Genomic DNA, 19,589 nt, shown 5'->3' on the forward strand with positions numbered 1-19,589 from the left:
TGACACCACGTCAGCTGTCAGAGACCCAATGGCTACCCCATGGCGCAGAGTGACCGGATGCACCGGTGCTATACCTTCGGATACACCGGTGCATGCGCAGAAAGTTGGGTAACGGCTACTTCGACTTAGAGGCCTATATATATGCCATCTCCCGGCCATTTGAAGTTTGCTGGAGTTCAAGAAAGTCACAAACACACCCAAGAACATCTCCAAGCCATCCAAGAGCTTAGCACTCATATCCTTAGACCTTAGCATACTGTGAGAGTGTTGTGTAAAGAATTAGCTCTTAGTGAGTGAGATTGCAAGGCTTTGAGCCCTTGTGCTGTGGTTCTTGAGTGAACCAAAAGAAGATTTTGGTGCGCCGGCACCTTGGAGCTTTGAAGGCTCACCGGCACGTCATCGACCCTCCAACTTGGTGTGGAGCGGCGACGACAACTTTGTGCGAGGGACGTGGAGACCCCCATCCTTTGTGGAGAAGCTCCTTAGTGGAACCCGGGGCCAAGGTGACCGTGATTGTGTTCACAGAAGAGACTTGGTGGCCGAGTAGCAATACTCTTAGTGAGTGCTACAACAACGTGGATGTAGGTGTGCCTTTGTGGCTAACCAAGCCACGGGATAAACACCCACGTCAAGAGTTTGCTTTCTCCTATCCCTCTGTTTAAGCTTCCGCATTTCATACTAGCAATTTGTGTGCCTTTACTTTCATAGAGTAGTTTCTTGATAGGAAAGACTATAGGTTGATAAACTCTTTTGGGATAGGGGTTTTCACACTAAAACAACCATAGTTGCACATCTAGATAGCATGCTTAGTTTAATTTTGTGCAAATAGTTGGAGCCATAGGTGTAAGGTTTTAGTTTGCCTAATTCACCCCCTCCCCCTCTTAGGCTAGAGCGTGCTACCGGTCATTCCACGAGATTTTGGGGAGGGAAGCCATGGGAGAGCAAGGGAACGAGGAAGTAACGTGATAAGGGGAGGGGCTAGTTTGGAGGAAATGAATAACAAAGAGACAGGTTCTGTTAAAAGGGTTAAGGGTGTTGGGCTGGCCCAACAAGGCTCCCTTCTCCTATATTTTTCACCCTATTTTTCCATGGTGTTACACACTCTCCTATGTAATAATGCAGCAGTAGTTATGTATGACTATATATCGCACGTGGGACATATATGGAAGCCATCGCCTAAAGGCCTCCCTTCTTCTTCCTCATCTCCGGTGGACTGCGGCGGCGAGCTAGGGAAGGGGGAGCGGCGGCCGCGAGCTAGAGGAGGGGGAGGGGTGGTTGGTGGGGGTCAGGGGCGGAGCTATGTTGAGCTCCGTGGGTGCCCATGCACCCACACCAAACTACAAGTTCAGTGTTAATCAACAAGTTTTCATCATATAAATAAAAGGACAAGCAACAGATCCATGAACAGTACACCCCCATCCGTTCAGCTCTAGCTTCGCCACTGGTGGGGGTGGGGGGCCGCCGGCGAGGTCGCCGGCGGCTAGGGTGGTGGAGTGAGGCGGTGGAACTTAATTTTTCAGGTTGCTGGGATTTTCATGGCTGCCGACCTTTGAGGAGGGGGTCGGGGGCGGCGGTCGAGCGAGGTAGAACTCGGTGGGCGGGGGACGGTGGGCGGTGGACGGCGGCGGGGTGAAGAGAAGGCGGCACGATGACAGCCGGGCGGCACTGTGATGAGGAAGGTTAGGGGTGGCGGCAGCAGCGGAGGTGTCGGAGGTGGCGTCGGAGCAGGGCGGCGGCGAGGAGACCGGGGAGGGCTTGGTGGGCCTTCAGGTGATGGATGGAATTCTATGGCCGCATAGACGCGCCCGTAGTTGCAGGTCTCCTGTCGATCGCGAGGGGATACGAGTAGGACGACCGCTTTTTCATTGCAGCGTGTACAGAGTCCTGTCTTTCGATGAAAAAAAAACTTAACGAGTCCTCGAAGCGAACAGAGAGAGGCTGCAGCCTGCAGGCACGTAGCTGGAGCCTGGAGAACTATATAGCAGCACAGCTGCATGCGTGGTTGGTTGCTGCAGAAACTAGTTTGGTCGTGCAGAGCACGACGTGCAAGCACATTTGCATTGGCAGGTATTCATGCCAAATAATAATAATAATAATAATAATAATAATAATAATAATAATAATAATAATAATAATAATAATAATAATAATAAACATAGCTAGCTAGACAGATCAATCTGGAGCCGTGTCTGCTGGTTAGCTGCAGCCTGCAGGAGAATTGGCGGAAATCATCGTCTGATCCACGCGCGCCACGGCTCTTTAGATAATTCGACCGGCGTGGGGCCTACGTGACGTGGCACCTCGCGAGCGCGCCATCCGACCAATCCGTCGAGAGCGACACGGCCGCCGCCCACGCGACGCGAGGCGGCGCCCTTCAAAATCCATGCCGTGCGCGGAGCTTCCTTCCCCTCCGGCCGATTCCTTCCTTGGCTCGTTCAGTCCCCGGCCACTTCCCTCCCATTCCATCTGCTGCCCACCGCGACAACATGAGGCTCGGGATCGCCGGCGCGAGAGCCGCCTCCGACGGCGCCAATCCGGTTGCGGCGGCGGCGGATGACGGGTTCCAATCCGATCCATTCGCCGCGGCTGCGGCCGCCGCCGCGAACGCCGATGACCCCAGCGCAGTAACCGTCGCCGCAGTCCCGGTGGACATCCGGAACGGCACCGAGAACGGTACGCGAGGATCTCTGCCCCGTTACGCCATCGTTCCTTCATTCTTGTTCTTGCTACGATCTTGGGATTCTTGGTGACCACCGGTCAAATGGATCTTGATGACTCCCTAGAAGCAACGTAGAGTTTTTTTTTTACTTTGCCACAGCATATCTTGCCTGCTCTTGATTATTCAACCAACCAGCATTCTCCTCAATCGATCCTGACAACGACGCGCCACTGTTTGTTCACCTTTAACCCCTTTTGCAACAAGAAAAAAGAGATAATTATCGGTCGATGCAATCATGCAAAAGCGATTAAAACGAATTAACTATGTTATCTCTCTGCACCTGCTGGAGTCCTGGACACGCGCAAGGCTCCACGGTTAGTTGGGTTCCGTTCGGTAGGATTGTTGTGTTCCTGCGGTGAGTAGTGGTCAGGATGGACGGGCCGACGATCGCGGGGTCGCCGGGACAGTTCGTTCGGGCGTTGGATCACCTGACAGACTGATTGAGACGACGACGATATGATCCTGCGTGCGTCCTGCACCTAACATGTGGAGGGCCAAATGCAGCTTCAGGACGCACGTCTCATGGGCACCATTGGCCAGGATCCGATTGTCAAGGACTACAAGGTGCGTACGTGTCTCAAGGAGAGTGCTGTCCCTGTCAGAGTTTGATGGTGTCCTGTGGAGGAGTTCATCCCCGAATTGTATGAGGTGAGGAGGTACGATCCTAGCTTGTTTGTCAATGCCAGGAAGGCCGGAGAGACTACTTATTTCCTGGAGTGAATGAGTGCGGCCGTGTGGCAACAGGGGCTTAAATGTGAGGATTTTTCTCAATATCTAGGACTGAGTAATGGGCGAGATGCGTACGTAGAAGAATCAATGTCCAAAATATTGTTTTTTATAATTATAGTCAATGGCAGAAATCTTCTTTCGGCGAGAAGAAAACATAGACATTGTAACGTTAGGAATTCAATAGTATGTGTAGAGGTTTTTTAAAACAAAAAAATGTCATACTTTTCATTCTCCTCACGAAGAAGAACGCAGAGTCTAGATGGCAACTACTTGCTTGTGTTTTCCAGAATTTTTCTTGTGCTCTCAATGTTACCACGTGTGCCATGGGTCCCTTGAATTTCCACAGTGCATTTCTTCTAAGCCGTAGCTGAAGCTACAGCAGTATGTTTGATCAAAGAAAGGCATCACTCGGTGACTGTCTAAATTGCAACTGTTTTTGGCTTCTACTTCTATATACACTTTATGAGACAAATCTATGCATATTTTTAGTCTGTTTTAACATATAGTATCTGTTAATTGTGCCAGGAAGCAAAGATGAGTCATTCTTTGAAGCAAGGTCCTGGTTAGATTCCGACGCCGAAGATGATTTTTACAGCGTCAGGGGAGGTAAAGCCTGAGCTAGAATGTAGACCTGCACAGTCCATGTCCATTTTCGCATTCTTTTGACTTGTTTATTCATCTTGACTCTGAAGATTTCACGCCATCACGAAGCAGTACCCCAGGTCATCCGAGACTAATAACATCCTTCAGTGGGCGGATGCCGGTAGACAGATCGAAGCCTTCTCTGATTCAGAAGAAGCAGAGACTTATTGAGCTTCTTCAGGAGAAGCAGCATTATGACGACGATGATGACAGCGTCAACGATGGCAGTAGTGACTTGGAGAATGGCGATGTCGCTGTTCATGCTGAGGAACACATGAAGTCTTCTCGCAAAGGCAAGAAATCGAAGAAGTCATCAAGGTCAGGCTGCTTCCCAAGCTTAATCTGGAAGCATAGCTTCACAAGCCGCATGAAGGAGAGAAAAGAGCATAATAAGGACAAAGTAAACTAGTATTATGATGTCGAATATTATGATTTTGTAAAAAAACTAATTAAGTTTCTAATATATATATTCCTTTTCATTTCTGAAATGCTGAAAGAGCATAATAAGAAAAAAGATAAAGGAAAGATAATGTGGCTAAAAATATACACGACTAGTTTCTGAAATTGTATTGATCATTCTGTCTGACTTTATTTGCTAGACTGTCAACATTCTTACTATTTGCAATGTCAAGTGACTAGCAAAAGAAGAAACCTTTGTTGGCCCCCTCAGATTTTGCATATCCATAATAGAATATGTCGATGATATTTGTTGAAATAAGTCGGAGAGCATGCACGCGCACACTATGTATAGAAAAGCTTGGTCGTACTAACCAAAAGCATCAGAATAAGGCCAATATTTAGTGTGTCTGCATGTGTGTATTTTTGGTTAAAATCTAAACCAAAAGCATCAGAATAATGCCAATGTTATTACAGATAATAACCTCGGAGGATAGGTCTGCTGTCTCATCAATCATGTATTTTTCACCATAGTATATTTCTTTGCCTCAATGCAAAGTTTTTTTCAAGAAAGAGCTCATGCTGCTTTTGCGTCGTGTGAAACCCAAGCAACAAGAACTTTTGGAAGCATGGATAAACTCCTTTGGTTAATTTTCTTGCTTGGCTTAATTTTCTTCGTAACTTTTTTTTGTCTCTTGAGACTTTGCTGTAAAGACTTTTTCTTCTTTTAATTTATATATAATCAGTAGGGAATGCGCGTCCCCTCCTGTTGCTTCCAAAAAATACAAGGAAATAGGGAAAACAAAGTTTTTTTAAAAAAAAATTGATTGTATAATAATGTATGGAGAAATGATCGGAGGCTATGCACATAACTTGAAGGAAAAAATCAACTCAACGTGAAAATACATGAAAAATACAAAAAGTTAGAATTGCACTGTTTGCTAAGCTCAAAGTGAAGTTCCAAAGATTCCAAAAAACAAAAAAATGAAGTCTAATAAAATCCTTGTTTCATGGACAAAGAAAATGGTATGCCAATCTCTATTTTTTGAAGAATCATTGAGAACTTCTAGAACAATTTTTGTACCTTTTCTAATGGTGTGTGACCATTCAACTGAAATTTAAATTCTTAGTTCAGTAACATAAGAACAAGGCAATCGATGCTGATGTGCTTTTACATTCAAGTAGTTGATACATAGGTGGATGCATAAGAGATGCTGCTGCGGTCAAGGAATCAATTTGGCATAACTGCAACACAGAAATTACTTTACAAAATCACATATGGTTCAAACAAAGTACAACCTTTTTCTTTGGCAATAGCTCTGCCTATTCATTAAAGTGAGGAAAAGAATATAGATGCCTTTTTTTAAAAAAAGGGAAGCTTTATTGATCTTAGATAATTACATCAAGATGATACAATCATACTAAGATCCAACCCGGCCTCTGCATAACTAGGATACACACATCCTCAAGAGTAAAAGGAACAAAAAAAACGACATGACAAAAAATCATGCCATAGCAAAATACAACATACAACTTCATTTTCAGCTCCTTGCCTCCTTCATTACCATAGCAACACCTGGACTTTGAATAAGACTCCTATGACAACGCCATCAACGTGGAAACGATACGCGCACGCACCGCCATTGCAGCGACCCAACCAATTAAGGCAAGATCATAGGTTTATACCCTAGAGAGCAATTCTTCGGAATCCAAACAATGCCTTCTGCAAGGCTATTGACAAGTACAACCAGTTAAGGTCAGACTTTGGAATTTCTTCCTGGCACCGAAGAATCAGTACCGAACAAGTACGACATAGACAAAGTCACCTGGTGCTGCTCCCCCTTCTTTCCAAGCCAATGCTACCAAACAGACCAGACTTGGCCCACTTCAAACAGCCACGAACTCCAAGTCTAGCAAACCATCTGTAGCCTCGTCTGCCACGAATACCATGCTACAAAAGTGGCTAATATAGGTACGTGCATAGTCCACCGGAACAAAGTGCAGATGGAACCTGTCTTCGGAGTAAGAGAATCTGCAGATTGAAGCCAAGATGACACTAGCCTCTGGAACTGCGTAGAAGACACAGGCAAAAAAAAAACGAAGATGTCATCGCTAGAAGTAGTCGCCAAACCCAGAGCTAGCCTCTCCGTCGTCGAAGCCGGAGGCCCTCACGACGAGGAACTGCGGGAGCACAACTGGGCCGGGGATGGCGAGGCAGGAGAGCCTAGGCCACACCTGCAACACCGACGCGGCCCTGCTTGTCGTCCGCCACTCCCGGCGCCGCCGTGTACTCCCGGAGGGGCGTCACCGGGCGCTGCGCTTTGGGCTGGTAGCCTTCCTGCCGCCGCCGAGGAACCCGCGCAGCCACCTGGGCACCGCCAGGTAGCCACGGAAAGCGGCCTGGATCTGAACCGCCGCCCACTCCCCTCGCTAGGCGGCGGCGCCCGGCACGCAGCGTCTGCGGCTCGTCAGCCGCACGATGGTGGTGGCTGCCTGCGCCCCGGTGACAGAAGCCTCTGCCACCGCCGCCGTCGCCACGGCCACCGCGAGGCCCGCTCGCTGCGCAGATCTGCAGAACCGCGTCCAGCAGTTGGTGACCCCGCGACGCGAGGGGAATTGCAGCCAGCGGTGGCGCAGGCGCCGGATCTGGCAGCCGGCGTCCGGGATCGACGCCCACACCCAAGGAGACGGAGATGCTGGAGGGGATGCTGGAGGAAGGAGATGGAGATGGAGACAGCCGGCTGCCGCCTTCATCGCGGCCATCTATGCAACAGGCAGTTTCTGAAAAGAAGGGGGTCAGAATTTTAAATATTGTTTGCACTGTCTCATTTAATGCCATCCTGCTGCAGATTTTATTTTGACTTCTTTTTTGCATGAGGAACGGTTCTGGTTTGTCAACTTGAGGATGGAGAACTTTATTCGTTAGAATAAATGTGTCTTATAGTGCAAGATGGATTAAAGTTGAGGTGTCCTGAGTATCAGGAGCAGTTAATATATGGACAAGATGCATATATAGGGAAACTAAATGTCCAAATACACTTTTTAATTCTAGTCAATGGCAGAGATCGTTTCAAGCAGAAAAAAATAACATTTTAATTCAAGTTGTTAGAAATAAAGATTCTGTGTAAAATTTTCACATAAGAAATTGTCTAAAAAAGTTGTCTTGTAATTTCATTGTTACTAGCTATAGCAGAGTTTTGGCTTTGATGTACAAGAATATGACCCAAACCGTGCCTAAACTGGTTGTGTCAATAGAAATTCTGTCATTGTCCCAGGAAGCAAAAATATGTTATTCGTTGAAGCAAAGCCCAGGGTAAAGATTCAAACTGCGTAAATATAATATATGTTAAAATATACATTATTTTATACACACATGAACCAGTGAAATCTAAGTCAAATTTTGCATTCTTGACATGCCCCTTTAATTTGTCTTGATTCTATAGACTTCACTTCATCAAGAAGCAGAGCCCCAGATCATCCAGAGGACGTGGTTCAGTGGGTGGATGCTGGTAGACAGATCGAAGCCTTCTCTGATAGTAAAGAAAAAGATACTTCTTGAGCTTCTTCAGGGAAGCTGCATTAGAGCATGTATTATAGCCGGCAGGGAGCGGGCGGATATATACGTGGAAGAGAGAGAAACGAGGAGAGAGAGAGGGAGGCGGGCGTCTGGCAATACGCCCGCTCGGCGCCCCGCGGAGAGCTGCTACCACTGCTGCTATTGGCTGACGGAGCTGCTGGGCATTAAATCTCCGCGGGACTTGCCACCACATGCGCATTATAGCAAGAAACTTAAACGACACTGTCCAGTTAAACAAAAAAAACAATACACATTTAAGTGATTTCTGCTGTTATTAATGAATTAAAATAATATGGTACTTTACAAAATTATAAATGAATCCAATTACAAGGAGAAGTGCAGCAGCACCATAAAGTAGAAAGTTATCTGGTATATAACTATGAACACCAATGCACATCATTTGGCCAAATTTTCAGAAGATCAAAGATGCAGTAGAACTAGAATACGATGATCCCATTTCGACATATCCATACCATCAAACTTCAATGGTTACACAGCATATGCACGATCCTGAAGGCTTGAGCTGAGACGTCTGCCACTCACATCCTGTTGGTGCTGCCGGGTCATACATCAGTGTCTGCTACCCAGGTTCTTCCTCCAGTGAGAATAGCAGGACCTTCATGCCGAGCACCCCGAGGCAGAATCGGGTGCTGGAACTGCCAGTAAGCGGCACCAGGATCCTCTCCCAAGAGTTGTCTGCCGGGTTAAATGTTGCAAGTGACCTCTGATTCTTCCACTCAATGCAGAACAGCCTCTTTTCAAGAATAGCATGAGAGGTGGCCATCACACATCCTCTCTTGATCTCCTCCCAAGCGTTCCGATCAGCGTCATACACGTCGACAGAGCGAGAATTGCCAATGGTGAAGCTTGAACGGCCACCCAGGATGTACAGCTTGTCATTGAGCCCACAAGCAAAGCAGCCCCACCTCGGCCTGCGAAGACTCTGCATCAGTATCCATTTGTTCTGCGGTGGATTGTATGCTTCAACGCTGCTCAGGCTATCACCATCAGGTCCAAATCCACCAGCTGCATATATTACACCATTGACCTCTGCGTATGCGAAGTCGCATCGTGCAACGTTCATCTTGGCAAGTGCTGTCCACCTGGATTTTGAGAAGATATGAATTAGTGATGAGGACATCGCTGCATCGGATAGGTACACATTGAAGTCCGACTCGTCTTCAACTTGGACTTCGTTTCCTTCTCGGATTCCAGAAACAGTCTTCACCAAAAATAACGCCACAGCCACATATGGAGTCCGTTTGAGGAGATCTTTATATGGTTGGAAATATAATTTCATAACCTTTCCAATGCCACCAGATTCAGGTCCATATCTATTCGGAGTCAACGGCAATTTACGAAAAAAGTCAACGTCCAGAATCTGAAAAAGTACTGCGCCACCTCTTTTGGGCCAATGGCCCGTGGATCGTGTCGGGCTTTAAGCCCATGTTGTGGGCGCCCCACCTCTGGTCGCCCTCAACCCTAGGACGCCTGGTTCTTCCATAAACTCAGTAGCCGCCGCCGCTTAGACTCATTTTGTTTAGTTCTAGTTTTCCTTGCGAAACTGAAATTGATTCGTTGTAACTGTGGCGACAAATCCTTTTACAGTGATCCAGGGCCCCCGTTCTTGATCTCCTCCACTGTGTCGATTAGTCCTTTGGAATCGAGTTCTTGAACCCCTATTTTGTTTTTTCGCTTCATACACATCTGCAATTTCAGATTGCGTGTTTATCCTTTCTTGCTTGTGTTCTCGATTCACTTGCAGGAAAAGCCTTCTCGGCGAGGTCAATCAAGTTGTGCTTGGTTGATAACCAGCAGAGCGGTGGTGTAACGGTTGCAGGCTTTGAATTCGTGTCTAATTAGAAGTCAGATCGCCAACGTCACATACTCCACCAATCGAATCTACCCTACCTCTCGGGAGATCGGGCCGCGTCTACGTCAAGTGGTATCAGGATTCAAGTTTACCGTGAGGTATAATTTCGTGTTTCTCCTTTAGATTCATCTTGTTCCTTTACCTACAGTCCACAAAAAGCCCAAAAAAATTTACACTTTTTGTTGTCCCATAACCTGTTTTAGCCTCTGTAATTTTCGTTTCAGTTTCGCTTAGTTGAGTTCTCCTTCGTGGTCGAGTCTTGTTGCTAGTTTAGTGTGTTCGTAGTTGTAGTCAACCGCCCGTCGCTGTTTTTGTTTCCGCCGCCGTCCCATCCACCTTTACCCCACCAACAAGTCGAGCCCTCACGCTACTTGACTTGCCCTCGCTAGCCGCCTTGTGTGAACTCTTGCCGCGCAAGCCCTAGATTGGTTGCAAGCCGCCTTGTGTTTTCGCCATGCATCGCAGCCCTTCTTGATTTCATCTGGCGATACCCTTGCTGCATACACTAGGGATGTTTTGCCCAAGGTTGTTTGCTTGCTGAGAAGCTTTGCTCAGCTGTGGTTTTGTGTTGGAGAATAGGGAAGCTTTGCCCTAGCCGCCGTCACCCGATCTGCCAAGTTGTGAAGAGCAAAAACCATAACTTGAGTTACCTTCGGTAAAACGGGCATAACTTTTCGCTCGGTGCTCCGTTTTGGCTCAATTTTTTACAGCAGAAAGGTGACGAAATTTTGCACATGCGATAAAATTGCTTCACCATTTGGGGTCGATCTCAGAAATTCAAAAAAATTCACAAACATAGAGTTTTGAGACTCCGAAGTTGTTTTCAGGAAACGTTCCTGATTTTGTGTAGGCCACATTCCACCTCTGTTTAAGGTGAAAATTTTTGTGGTTCCATTTCCTGTGATCCTGATTCAGAGAAAAATATAAAAAAAAATAGTTGAGAAAATAAAAAATCTTGATTCCTACTAGTCCTGGAGAAATATCGGCAAAAAGAATAAAAACAATTGCGCCAGTGCTGTTTTGCTTGTTCTTTTAGCTTTATCCATTGTTCTTTGTTCCAACTTATTGTGCTACGCCTAGGGACATATCTTAGCCAGCAATTGTGACTTGTGCCTTGGATACTTATTCAACTTTGCTACTCTGTTGCGTTTATTGCTAATCCCTTGCTACCATATTGTGCCTGTCCAAGCTACACATATTCTTCTAATCAGCACAGGTTCATCTTGCAACTGTTACACCCAGCTCGACAACATATTGTACCATTCTGTTTGGTTTTAGTAAGAACACTTGCAAGACGGTGGTAAGCTGTTTGAGATTTTGCACTCCACTATCACCACCACCCAGTAGCTTTTAGTTGATAGGGATAATACCTGGGTAGTGTTGTCTTTTGCTATCTGCTAACCATGTCAGGGACAGAAGGAGAGTCACCTACGGACTTCAACGAGTGTGTGTCAAAGAATGAACATCAGAGACTTGTTGATGACCAGCGCACCTACATCAACGGGAAGTTTGATGAGCTGATGCACACTATCAACGGCCTGGTCACCCGGGTTGAACATGTTCAACAACGTCCCCCTCCACGGCGACACCGACGCCAACCTTATGGGGATGCCGACGATGAGGATGAGGATGCCGACCTTGATGCTGATGCTCGTGATGCGGACCGTCTTCGGCGCAATCTCTAAGGTATGGGAGGTTATCAAAATCGTGGTAATAATGATTCTTTTGCTAAAGTCAAATTTACCATGATTTCTTTTACTGGCACTGCTGATCCTGAAGCTTATTTAGATTGGGAACTTACTGTTGAATAAAAATTTAATTCTCATTTAGTTGGACTTGCTACTAGTGAATTTACTAGCTTTGCTCTGTTTTGGTGGAATGATCTTTGCAATGCTGGTAATGCTGCTGCCGTGCCTCAAACTTGGCCTGTTTTAAAACAACGCATGAAGTCTCGTTTTGTTCCTTCTTATTACCAACGTGATTTACGTTTAAAATTGTAAACTTTAAAACAAGGTGATAAGGGAGTAGAGGAATATTATCAAGAATTGCTTATTGGTCTAGCACGTTGTGGTATTCGTGAGGATGATGAGAAAACTAGTGCTAGATTCTTTGGTGGTTTAAACTGTGCTATCTAAAATATTCTCGATTGCAAAGAATGGACTCGTTTTTCCCAATTGTATCATCTTACTCTTAAGGCAGAACGAAAAGTACAGGGACGCCGCCAAGACCAACTTTCTTTCAGGTCCAACACTGGGAGATTGTTTCAGCAGCGTTCCGATGTTGAGAAGCCCAAGGCGCCAGTTGCTAAGCCACCAACAACACCACCAGCTCCTGCGCCCGCTTCTGAGGTAAGCAATGTGTCTATTGTGCAGACCCAACAACACAAGAAGCATACTACTTTGGAAAAGGGTTCTTCGACTAGATCTGCAAACATCGTGTGCCACCGCTGTAAGGAAATGGGACATGTCATGAAGGATTGTCCAAGTACTCGTGCTTTCATCGCTGCACCTGATGGTAATGGATATGTAAGTGCTAGTGATGTTGAGGATGATTTGGTTCTTGCAGCTAACATTGTTGCAGATTCGGAGGAAGATGAGGGTGAGGCAATTGATTCCATAGCTGCAACGGCGGATTTTTCTAGTCTTCTTGTCCAGCGTGTGTTGACTTCTAAAGCAGAACATGAGGATGAGGAGAAGCTCCAACGCAAGAATTTGTTCCACATGTTTCTCATTGTTCAAGATTGTCGTGTTCTCACCATAATTGATAGCGGAAGTTGCAGCAACTTGGTGAGTTCAGATTTAGTCAAGAAGCTTGGCTTGACCACTCGTTCTATCCCTTACCCTTACTACCTAGAATGGTTCACCAATTGTGGTAAGACTAAGGTAACTAAATCAGCACGCATACACTTTTCTGTTGGTTCTTATCGTGACTATGCTGATTTTGATGTTGTACCTATGCAATCATTATCATTGTTGTTAGGACGACCATGGAAATTTGATACTGATGCTGCAACCATGGTAGAACTAATACATATACTCTCATGCATAAGGACAAAAAAAATATTTTGCTTCCTTTATCGCCAGCTGATATTAGGGAATATTTTAAAAAGCTTGCTGAAATTGTTAGCAATGAATCTTCTGATACTAAAACAAAATGAATTAAATTGAAAGGAGTTTATATTGCTACTAATCTGCTGCTGCTGAGCTTTGTGATAATCATGATGCACCTTGCTATACTATGCTTTGTCGATATGAATCTTTTCCAAATGCTCCTATGTCTTGCACAATGCATCTTGCTGTCACTAACCTTTTGCAGGAGATTGATAATAGGATGGTGTCGAGGACGACTCCAATTCAAGAAGGGGAGGATGATGAGGACATCGCTGCATCGGATAGGTACACGTTGAAGTCCGACTCGTCTTCAATTTGGACTTCGTTTTCTTCTCGAATTCCAGAAACAGTCTGCACCAAAAATAACGCCACCGCCACATATGGAGTCCGTTTGAGGAGATCTTTATATGGTTGGAAAGATAATTTCATAACCTTTCCAAGTCCACCAGATTCAGGTCCATATCTGTTCGGAGTCAACAGCAATTCACGAAACAAAGTCAACGTTCAGAATATGGAAAGGTGCTGCGCCACCTCTTTTGGGCCAATGGCCCGTGTATCGTGTCGGGCTTTAAGCCCATGTTGTGGGCGCCCCACCCCTGGTCGCCCGTCAACCCTAGGACGTCTAGTTCTTCCATAAACTCAGTAGCCACCGCCGCTTAGACTCGGGTTTTGTTTAGTTCTAGTTTTCCTTGCAAAACTGAGATTGATTTGTTGTAACTGTGGCGACAAGTCATTTTACAGTGATCCAGGGCCCCCGTTCTTGATCTCCTCCACTGTGTCGATTAGTCCTTTGGAATCGAGTTCTTGAACCCCTACTTTGTTTTTCGCTTCATACACATCTGCAATTTCAGATTGCGTGTTTATCCTTTCTTGCTTGTGTTCTCGATTCGCTTGCAGGAAAAGCCTTCTTGGCGAGGTCAATCAAGTTGTGATTAGTTGATAACTAGCGGAGCGGTGGTGTAACGGTTGCAGGCTTCGAATTTGTATCTGATTAGAAGTCGGATCGCCAACGTCACGTACTCCACCAATCGAATCTACCCTACCTCTTGGAAGATCGGGCCGCGTCTACGTCAATTAGTACTTGATTAAGACAAGCATCATAGCAGTAGACCTCATCAGAAACAAATTCTTTCCCATGGTCAGCAGCATAGCCTGCCATAACAAAAAGCTTTCCATCAACAACTACAACACCAAATCCAGCTTTTTTTGGTCCAGGCATAGGAGGAAGTATCCTCTTCTTCTGTTCCAGGCTCCCCAGCACCTCCCAACGGCTTCCCTGATCGCCTGCTCCAGTGGTCAGGACATAAATCCATTCCTCAAGCTTCCCAATTTCCTTTCGAACAGCGATGAACTCCCTGCTGCCGATGAATGCCATCCAACTCTTTGACACAGAACTCATGAAAGAGAAATGGCTCCGAGGGACAAGAGCAAGACATATCTTTGCCAGATCTTCTGGTAGACCAGGTATCAGCACGCTGTATGAATCGTCCTGCTTTTGGATCATCATACTGGAGGGGAGATTTATCTCAGCTGAAAAGTTGAGCTGCATTCTAGCACTGATGCACGCCTGTGACTGAACAAATGGTTCTCTTGGTGCAACAAGTGCAAGCATTGTCAATGTAGCACCAAGTGCCTACTCCCTAGCCAATTGTTGCCTCCCTGTTAACAAGGAACAATATTTGAGTTGATACAATATTTGAGTTGATTTCCGTGTTTGTTGACGTTGCTTATTTGCTACCTGGTGATGTTGCACACAAAAAAAAAATTCATGATATCCATCACAATTTGGAACTACAAGGGACATTGGTTTGAATGGTACCAGTGGCGGAGGACTACCGAAAATTTAGGTGTGGCGGTGTATTTATAGACTATAGTCATATATTATACGGAAATAAAAGTTCATAACAAGAACATCGTTCAGAAATACCTTAAATAAAGAAAAATATGTAGAGTACTCATCAAATCAACAATTGGACCAAAATAAGCTGTGAAACAATGAGAAAATATCAATTAGTAGTGAAACATTAGAGTAAAAATATTAAATATAATACGAGATATACAATTAGAGTATAGAGTTATACCGATAAATTTATTAGTTGCGTCTAGGATACTTTGGCATCGAAATATACATGGTTTCTGTCAGAAATCGAAATATACATGGTTTCTGAGTTTTTGCTTGGAAGCTAACCAGCATTTCTATACATGGTTTCTGTCAGAAATCGAAATATCAAGTATTTAAACAGGCCAAGTAATACTAGAGTTGCATACTATGGAGCAATATGTTCCAACAATCCAACAGGCAAGGCTGTAACAACTATTTTACTTCCATGATTTGGCCAAGACGTAAGTGTAACCAGCAATGGTGTACTTTTGCCGTTTGAATGCTTAAAAGCAGTACAAGAACTGAAGTATTTAGAACATTGGAGTTTTTGAGTGATGTGAAGTGAACTTATTTGAAGTACTTAGAGCCCACAAAGAGACAAAGAGTTAATGGTACAGATTGAACTGAATTGGCAGAGGACCGAATTCAGATACTTCAGATATGACTTGATTCTGATCATACGGGTTGCAGTTGGATTAATTGGCTACTTTCAAAGTAACAACAATCTGATTGTACCTGCAAGAGGTCCCCAACGTTGATTACAAGCGCACCGGGCACAGGCTTCACATCCACCCAGTAGCTCGTCTCGTCGTCATCGGTTTGCTACTTTGCTTCACCTGCAGGCCACCCGCACAATCCTGCGCGAGGACGGTGAGCACGCCGGGGTCTGTGTGCGAGACGAGGCCCATGGTGCGCTCGGGCTCGGGGCACACCGGGTAGTAGTGGCAGTCCCTGACCTTACCCTCGAGGCACGAAGCCTCCTCCAGCCTCGTGGGCCCGAGCCCAAGCCCCTCGGAGAGGAGCCCCAGCAGGGCGCGCCCCACGGCGGTGGCGTGCGCATCCCACTCGATGGCTTCGTCGCGGCAGACGGCTGGGATGCGTGCCGGCCGCCGGGTCGGGCCTCTCGGGCCCGAACGCTATCTGGATGGTGTCGCGCCAACCCGCGGCGGGGGCCCGAAACAGGTCGACGTTGGAGGAGTAGGAGACCCCGCCGGGCATGGCGCGGCGCGCTCGGCGGCGGGGAGCTCGTTGAAGGCGCGCACGGCGGCGAGCGCCCGCACGGGGTGCTCCTCGGGGACGCCGAGGGCCCGGTGGTGGTTGACCAGGTGGAAGAAGCCCCAGCTGCGGGCGGCCTCGGCGGCGGCGGCGGCGGCGGCGAGGGACGCGGGGAGGGAGAGGTCGACGACGGGAATGGAGACCCCGGGGCGCGAGGGGCGCGGAGGCGTAGGGGTCCGGCCGCGGCGCAGAGGCGGCTGTGGGGCGAGCGGCCGGCGGAACGCAGCGGGGGGAGAAAAAAAAATTTGGGCCTGGGCTTAGGTATGGCGCTCGCCAGTCATACTGGGCCATAACGGGCCCTCCGCCCCTGAATGGTACTGAAATAATGTTCTTCCACTTATATTTATCTGACTTTGTTATTTTTGCCATATAAAATGCTATCCAATCATGAAAGGCCTTGGGGTGGATTGTTCTAGTCGAATATGCAGCCTTGGTCTCCTTATTAATGATGTTGGAGCAGGTCCCTCCTACATACATAGCCCCAATATCTACGCAAAGCATAGCATTATATTAATAGCGGGTCGAATGTCAAAACAGCTTCCATTTTCACCAGGGCTAGTTGCCTACAGCAGAATAGTCGAATTCAAAGACCGCCAATTAAGTGATTAACTGAGAAATATTCATCGGATTTGGAATAATCAACAGAAGTTCATGACATAGTTTCTCTTCTGTGAGAACATCACTACTACTACAGCCACCCCTATCACCGCCGGTTCTAAAAGTGCATCACCAACAGTTTTGGGTACCGTTGGATTTAAGTCGATGGTGATAGCGGGGCCATCACTGCCGGTTCCAGAACCGGCGATGATGGCCGGGGGTTCATCACCGCCGGTTCATAAACCGGCAGTGATGCGTGCGCCAACCGTTGGTGATGTGCACCCATCACCGCCGGTTCGTATCTGGAACCGTCGGTGATGGGGACATCAACACCGCCGGTTGAAGACACGAACCGGCGGTGAAGACTTTTTTCCCATAAAAAAATATTTTCATATAATAATATTGCATAATTTGTACAACATATATAATATATAATTATAGCAGCAAAATTTAACCATATGAGCTCATACATCGAGATTAAACAAAAGAGTCCATACAATCACCTCTCAGCCTAAGTAGAAATAATTTTCAGATATCTAGTAGAGAAGTTGAGAACTGACTTTTTCTTGTCGATGTCAGGAATATCACTTCTCTCAGCCTTCTCAACAATCACCTGCATTGCACAAATTGATACAATCAGCCTAAGACCATCCATCCATTTTGTCAGGCTGTAGGTATTCAAACAGCCTAATACTATCCATCCATTATGTAGTCAAAAAGATGTCATGCCCTGGCCTCCTTTTGCACTGGCAGTCTGCTTATTTCCAGTTTACCCATATCAATGCAAGATTGTTGTATTGCTGACACCTAATTGCTTGTGCAGTAAAAAAACATTGTCCTATTTTAGTGTGTCTGTGGTCCTACTCAGCTCAATCAGTGGCAAAGCAGTAAAAAAAAAAGCAAGCAAGGCACAATGACAACAATGATACTATATGTCATCTGATTGTGGAACACCTCATTTGCTTAAGAACAAGCAGATTCAGTTATTAGCTTAACTGAATTATATTAGGTAATCTCATCTCATTACTTAAACATGCATTTAACCTATCAGCTACTACTAAGCTAGCTAGGTTCAATAGCACAATATATGTTTGCAGTCCAAATTCAAACAAAAAAACTTGAAGCAGAAATTTGTAGAAATCATAATAAAGCAGAAAGCAGAGATTTCTACAAGAACTGATAATCCATTACATATGATACAGTCCGTATAAAATGAGTAGCCTTATGGTATGAGATAAAGAATTGGTTGCACTTCAGTATGATGGGAGGTTACAATCTATGTTGGCTAAAATAGTTTCATCAATATTGTCGGACAGCTTAGATATATTTAGTGAATTGTGGGACTTACCCAAATAGACTATTGAGTAGGGCATCAGAGTTGCATGCAGATTACCAGGCAAGGCCCCTCACCAAAGATAACAGAAAAAAAAGGAGATAAGCAAAGCCTGATCAGAAAGCCAGCCTTAAGAAATTCGTGCACTTTTGAAATAAGCTTTGTACTACTGGTAGATGCATGCAGAGGACAAAGGACCTTAATCTATTGGTAGGTTAGTTACTGCAAACAGTATGCTGTCCAATATTTTAGAGAAGCTTTATTACTGCAATAACAAAGGATGAAGCGCAAGAACGTTGCAGGCTCTATTCGATACACTTGCAGATAACGTAGGGGGTGAAAGTGCAGGGTAGAATGACAAAATTTTCTGTTTTTTCATGTAGGCAGACATACTACGTAAGACCAAAAGGCTGACCTATGAGATTGGTTTAAACTTCACAAACATATATTAAGAAAACTGATATAGCCATGAACTTGAGGATTGAATCGGGAATGAATAACATAACAGACTGATCATGGAAACAGAAGATGACAGAATACACTCAAAGCTCCTATTAAGCTTGATCATACTATAAGTATGCATAGAAGAGCACAAGGTTTGCTACATACCTACAGCAGCACAATCATTGTGCCAAAATAGTGCCACATCAGTGGAGCCAAATCTGGAAACATCTTCCTTTTCTGAAAAATAGTTGCAAAAAAAAACATTACATACTAAAGGAAGGTAATCAGACGAGAGGACGACTTACTTCCTCGCTGGGTACCTAGTGTAGAGTACAGTACATGATATGAGGAACCAGTGATTATGAAGGAGCAGGGTAAAATTAACCCAGGGAGGGGGCAATCGCAAGCAAAACAAACATGTGGATGGCGTACCCATGTCGGAGGAAGGAGCTCCCGGCACCGTAGACGGTGTAGAGGCCGTCGATGAAGTCGAGGGGCGAGTCCAGGGGAACCTCGAGCGGCCTCCAGCGTAGCTGCGTGGGTGTGGCAGCGGCGGTGCAGCGGTTGAACTCCCCGACGAGGCAGACGTGGGCGGGGCAGGGCTGGAAGGGCTCGTGGGTCACTGATGGCTTGATCTGGTAGAGCCACCTGCAGCAGAAGAAGCTAAATCTGAATCAGATGGATGGAGCAGCGAGATTGGCTGATGTGATGGCGGAGGAGGAAACGGGCGGGGGAAGGCTCCTGGCTTCTAGGCGGCTCCGGCCTGAGCTCAGGGAGGAGTGCGCTGGCCTGATCTCGGAGCGTCACGGCGAGGGAGGGAGGAGGGCTGGCGCCGCCGTCATGGGAGGTCGCGGGAAGAGGGAGGACGAGGGGGCAAAGGGCCGGCCGCTGCAGATCCACCATGCCCTGCGCGGATCCGGCCGCCATGGCCGCCGCGCAGGCCTCCGCCACCACTGCCACCTTGGGAGGGCATGGGAGGAGGGAGGACGAGGGGGCGGAGGGCCGGCCGCGG

General features: G+C 46.4%; 2 protein-coding genes, 2 long non-coding RNA genes and 1 pseudogene across 4 annotated transcripts; 1 reads left to right on the forward strand and 4 right to left on the reverse strand.

The window, feature by feature from the left end:
* Positions 1 to 2,336: 2,336 nt before the first annotated feature.
* Positions 2,337 to 4,578, forward strand: LOC120682818. Its single transcript, XM_039964844.1, has 3 exons — positions 2,337 to 2,673; positions 3,974 to 4,054; positions 4,141 to 4,578. Exons 1-3 carry the CDS (start codon positions 2,487 to 2,489, stop codon positions 4,497 to 4,499), a joined length of 627 nt encoding a protein of 208 aa, XP_039820778.1. The 5' UTR covers positions 2,337 to 2,486; the 3' UTR covers positions 4,500 to 4,578.
* Positions 4,579 to 8,574: 3,996 nt separating this feature from the next.
* On the reverse strand, positions 8,575 to 14,668 carry LOC120683642 (F-box/kelch-repeat protein At1g67480-like). The gene is made up of 2 exons (XM_039965735.1): positions 14,132 to 14,668; positions 8,575 to 9,169 (listed from the first exon to the last, which is right to left on the reverse strand). The coding sequence occupies exons 1-2, from the start codon at positions 14,656 to 14,658 to the stop codon at positions 8,644 to 8,646; spliced, it is 1,053 nt and encodes a 350-aa protein (XP_039821669.1). The 5' UTR covers positions 14,659 to 14,668; the 3' UTR covers positions 8,575 to 8,643.
* A 658-nt stretch (positions 14,669 to 15,326) lies between these two features.
* Positions 15,327 to 16,494, reverse strand: LOC120681052 (annotated as a pseudogene).
* A 692-nt stretch (positions 16,495 to 17,186) lies between these two features.
* LOC120680747 lies at positions 17,187 to 17,736 on the reverse strand. The gene is made up of 2 exons (XR_005677786.1): positions 17,495 to 17,736; positions 17,187 to 17,413 (listed from the first exon to the last, which is right to left on the reverse strand). It is a non-coding gene; the product is annotated as an uncharacterized LOC120680747 (long non-coding RNA).
* A 358-nt stretch (positions 17,737 to 18,094) lies between these two features.
* Positions 18,095 to 19,225, reverse strand: LOC120680746. Its single transcript, XR_005677785.1, has 2 exons — positions 19,010 to 19,225; positions 18,095 to 18,814 (listed from the first exon to the last, which is right to left on the reverse strand). It is a non-coding gene; the product is annotated as an uncharacterized LOC120680746 (long non-coding RNA).
* Between the last annotated feature and the right edge of the window lie 364 nt (positions 19,226 to 19,589).

Source organism: Panicum virgatum, chromosome 7N (assembly GCF_016808335.1).
Source record: "Panicum virgatum strain AP13 chromosome 7N, P.virgatum_v5, whole genome shotgun sequence".
In the NCBI taxonomy this organism is placed as follows: domain Eukaryota; kingdom Viridiplantae; phylum Streptophyta; class Magnoliopsida; order Poales; family Poaceae; genus Panicum; species Panicum virgatum.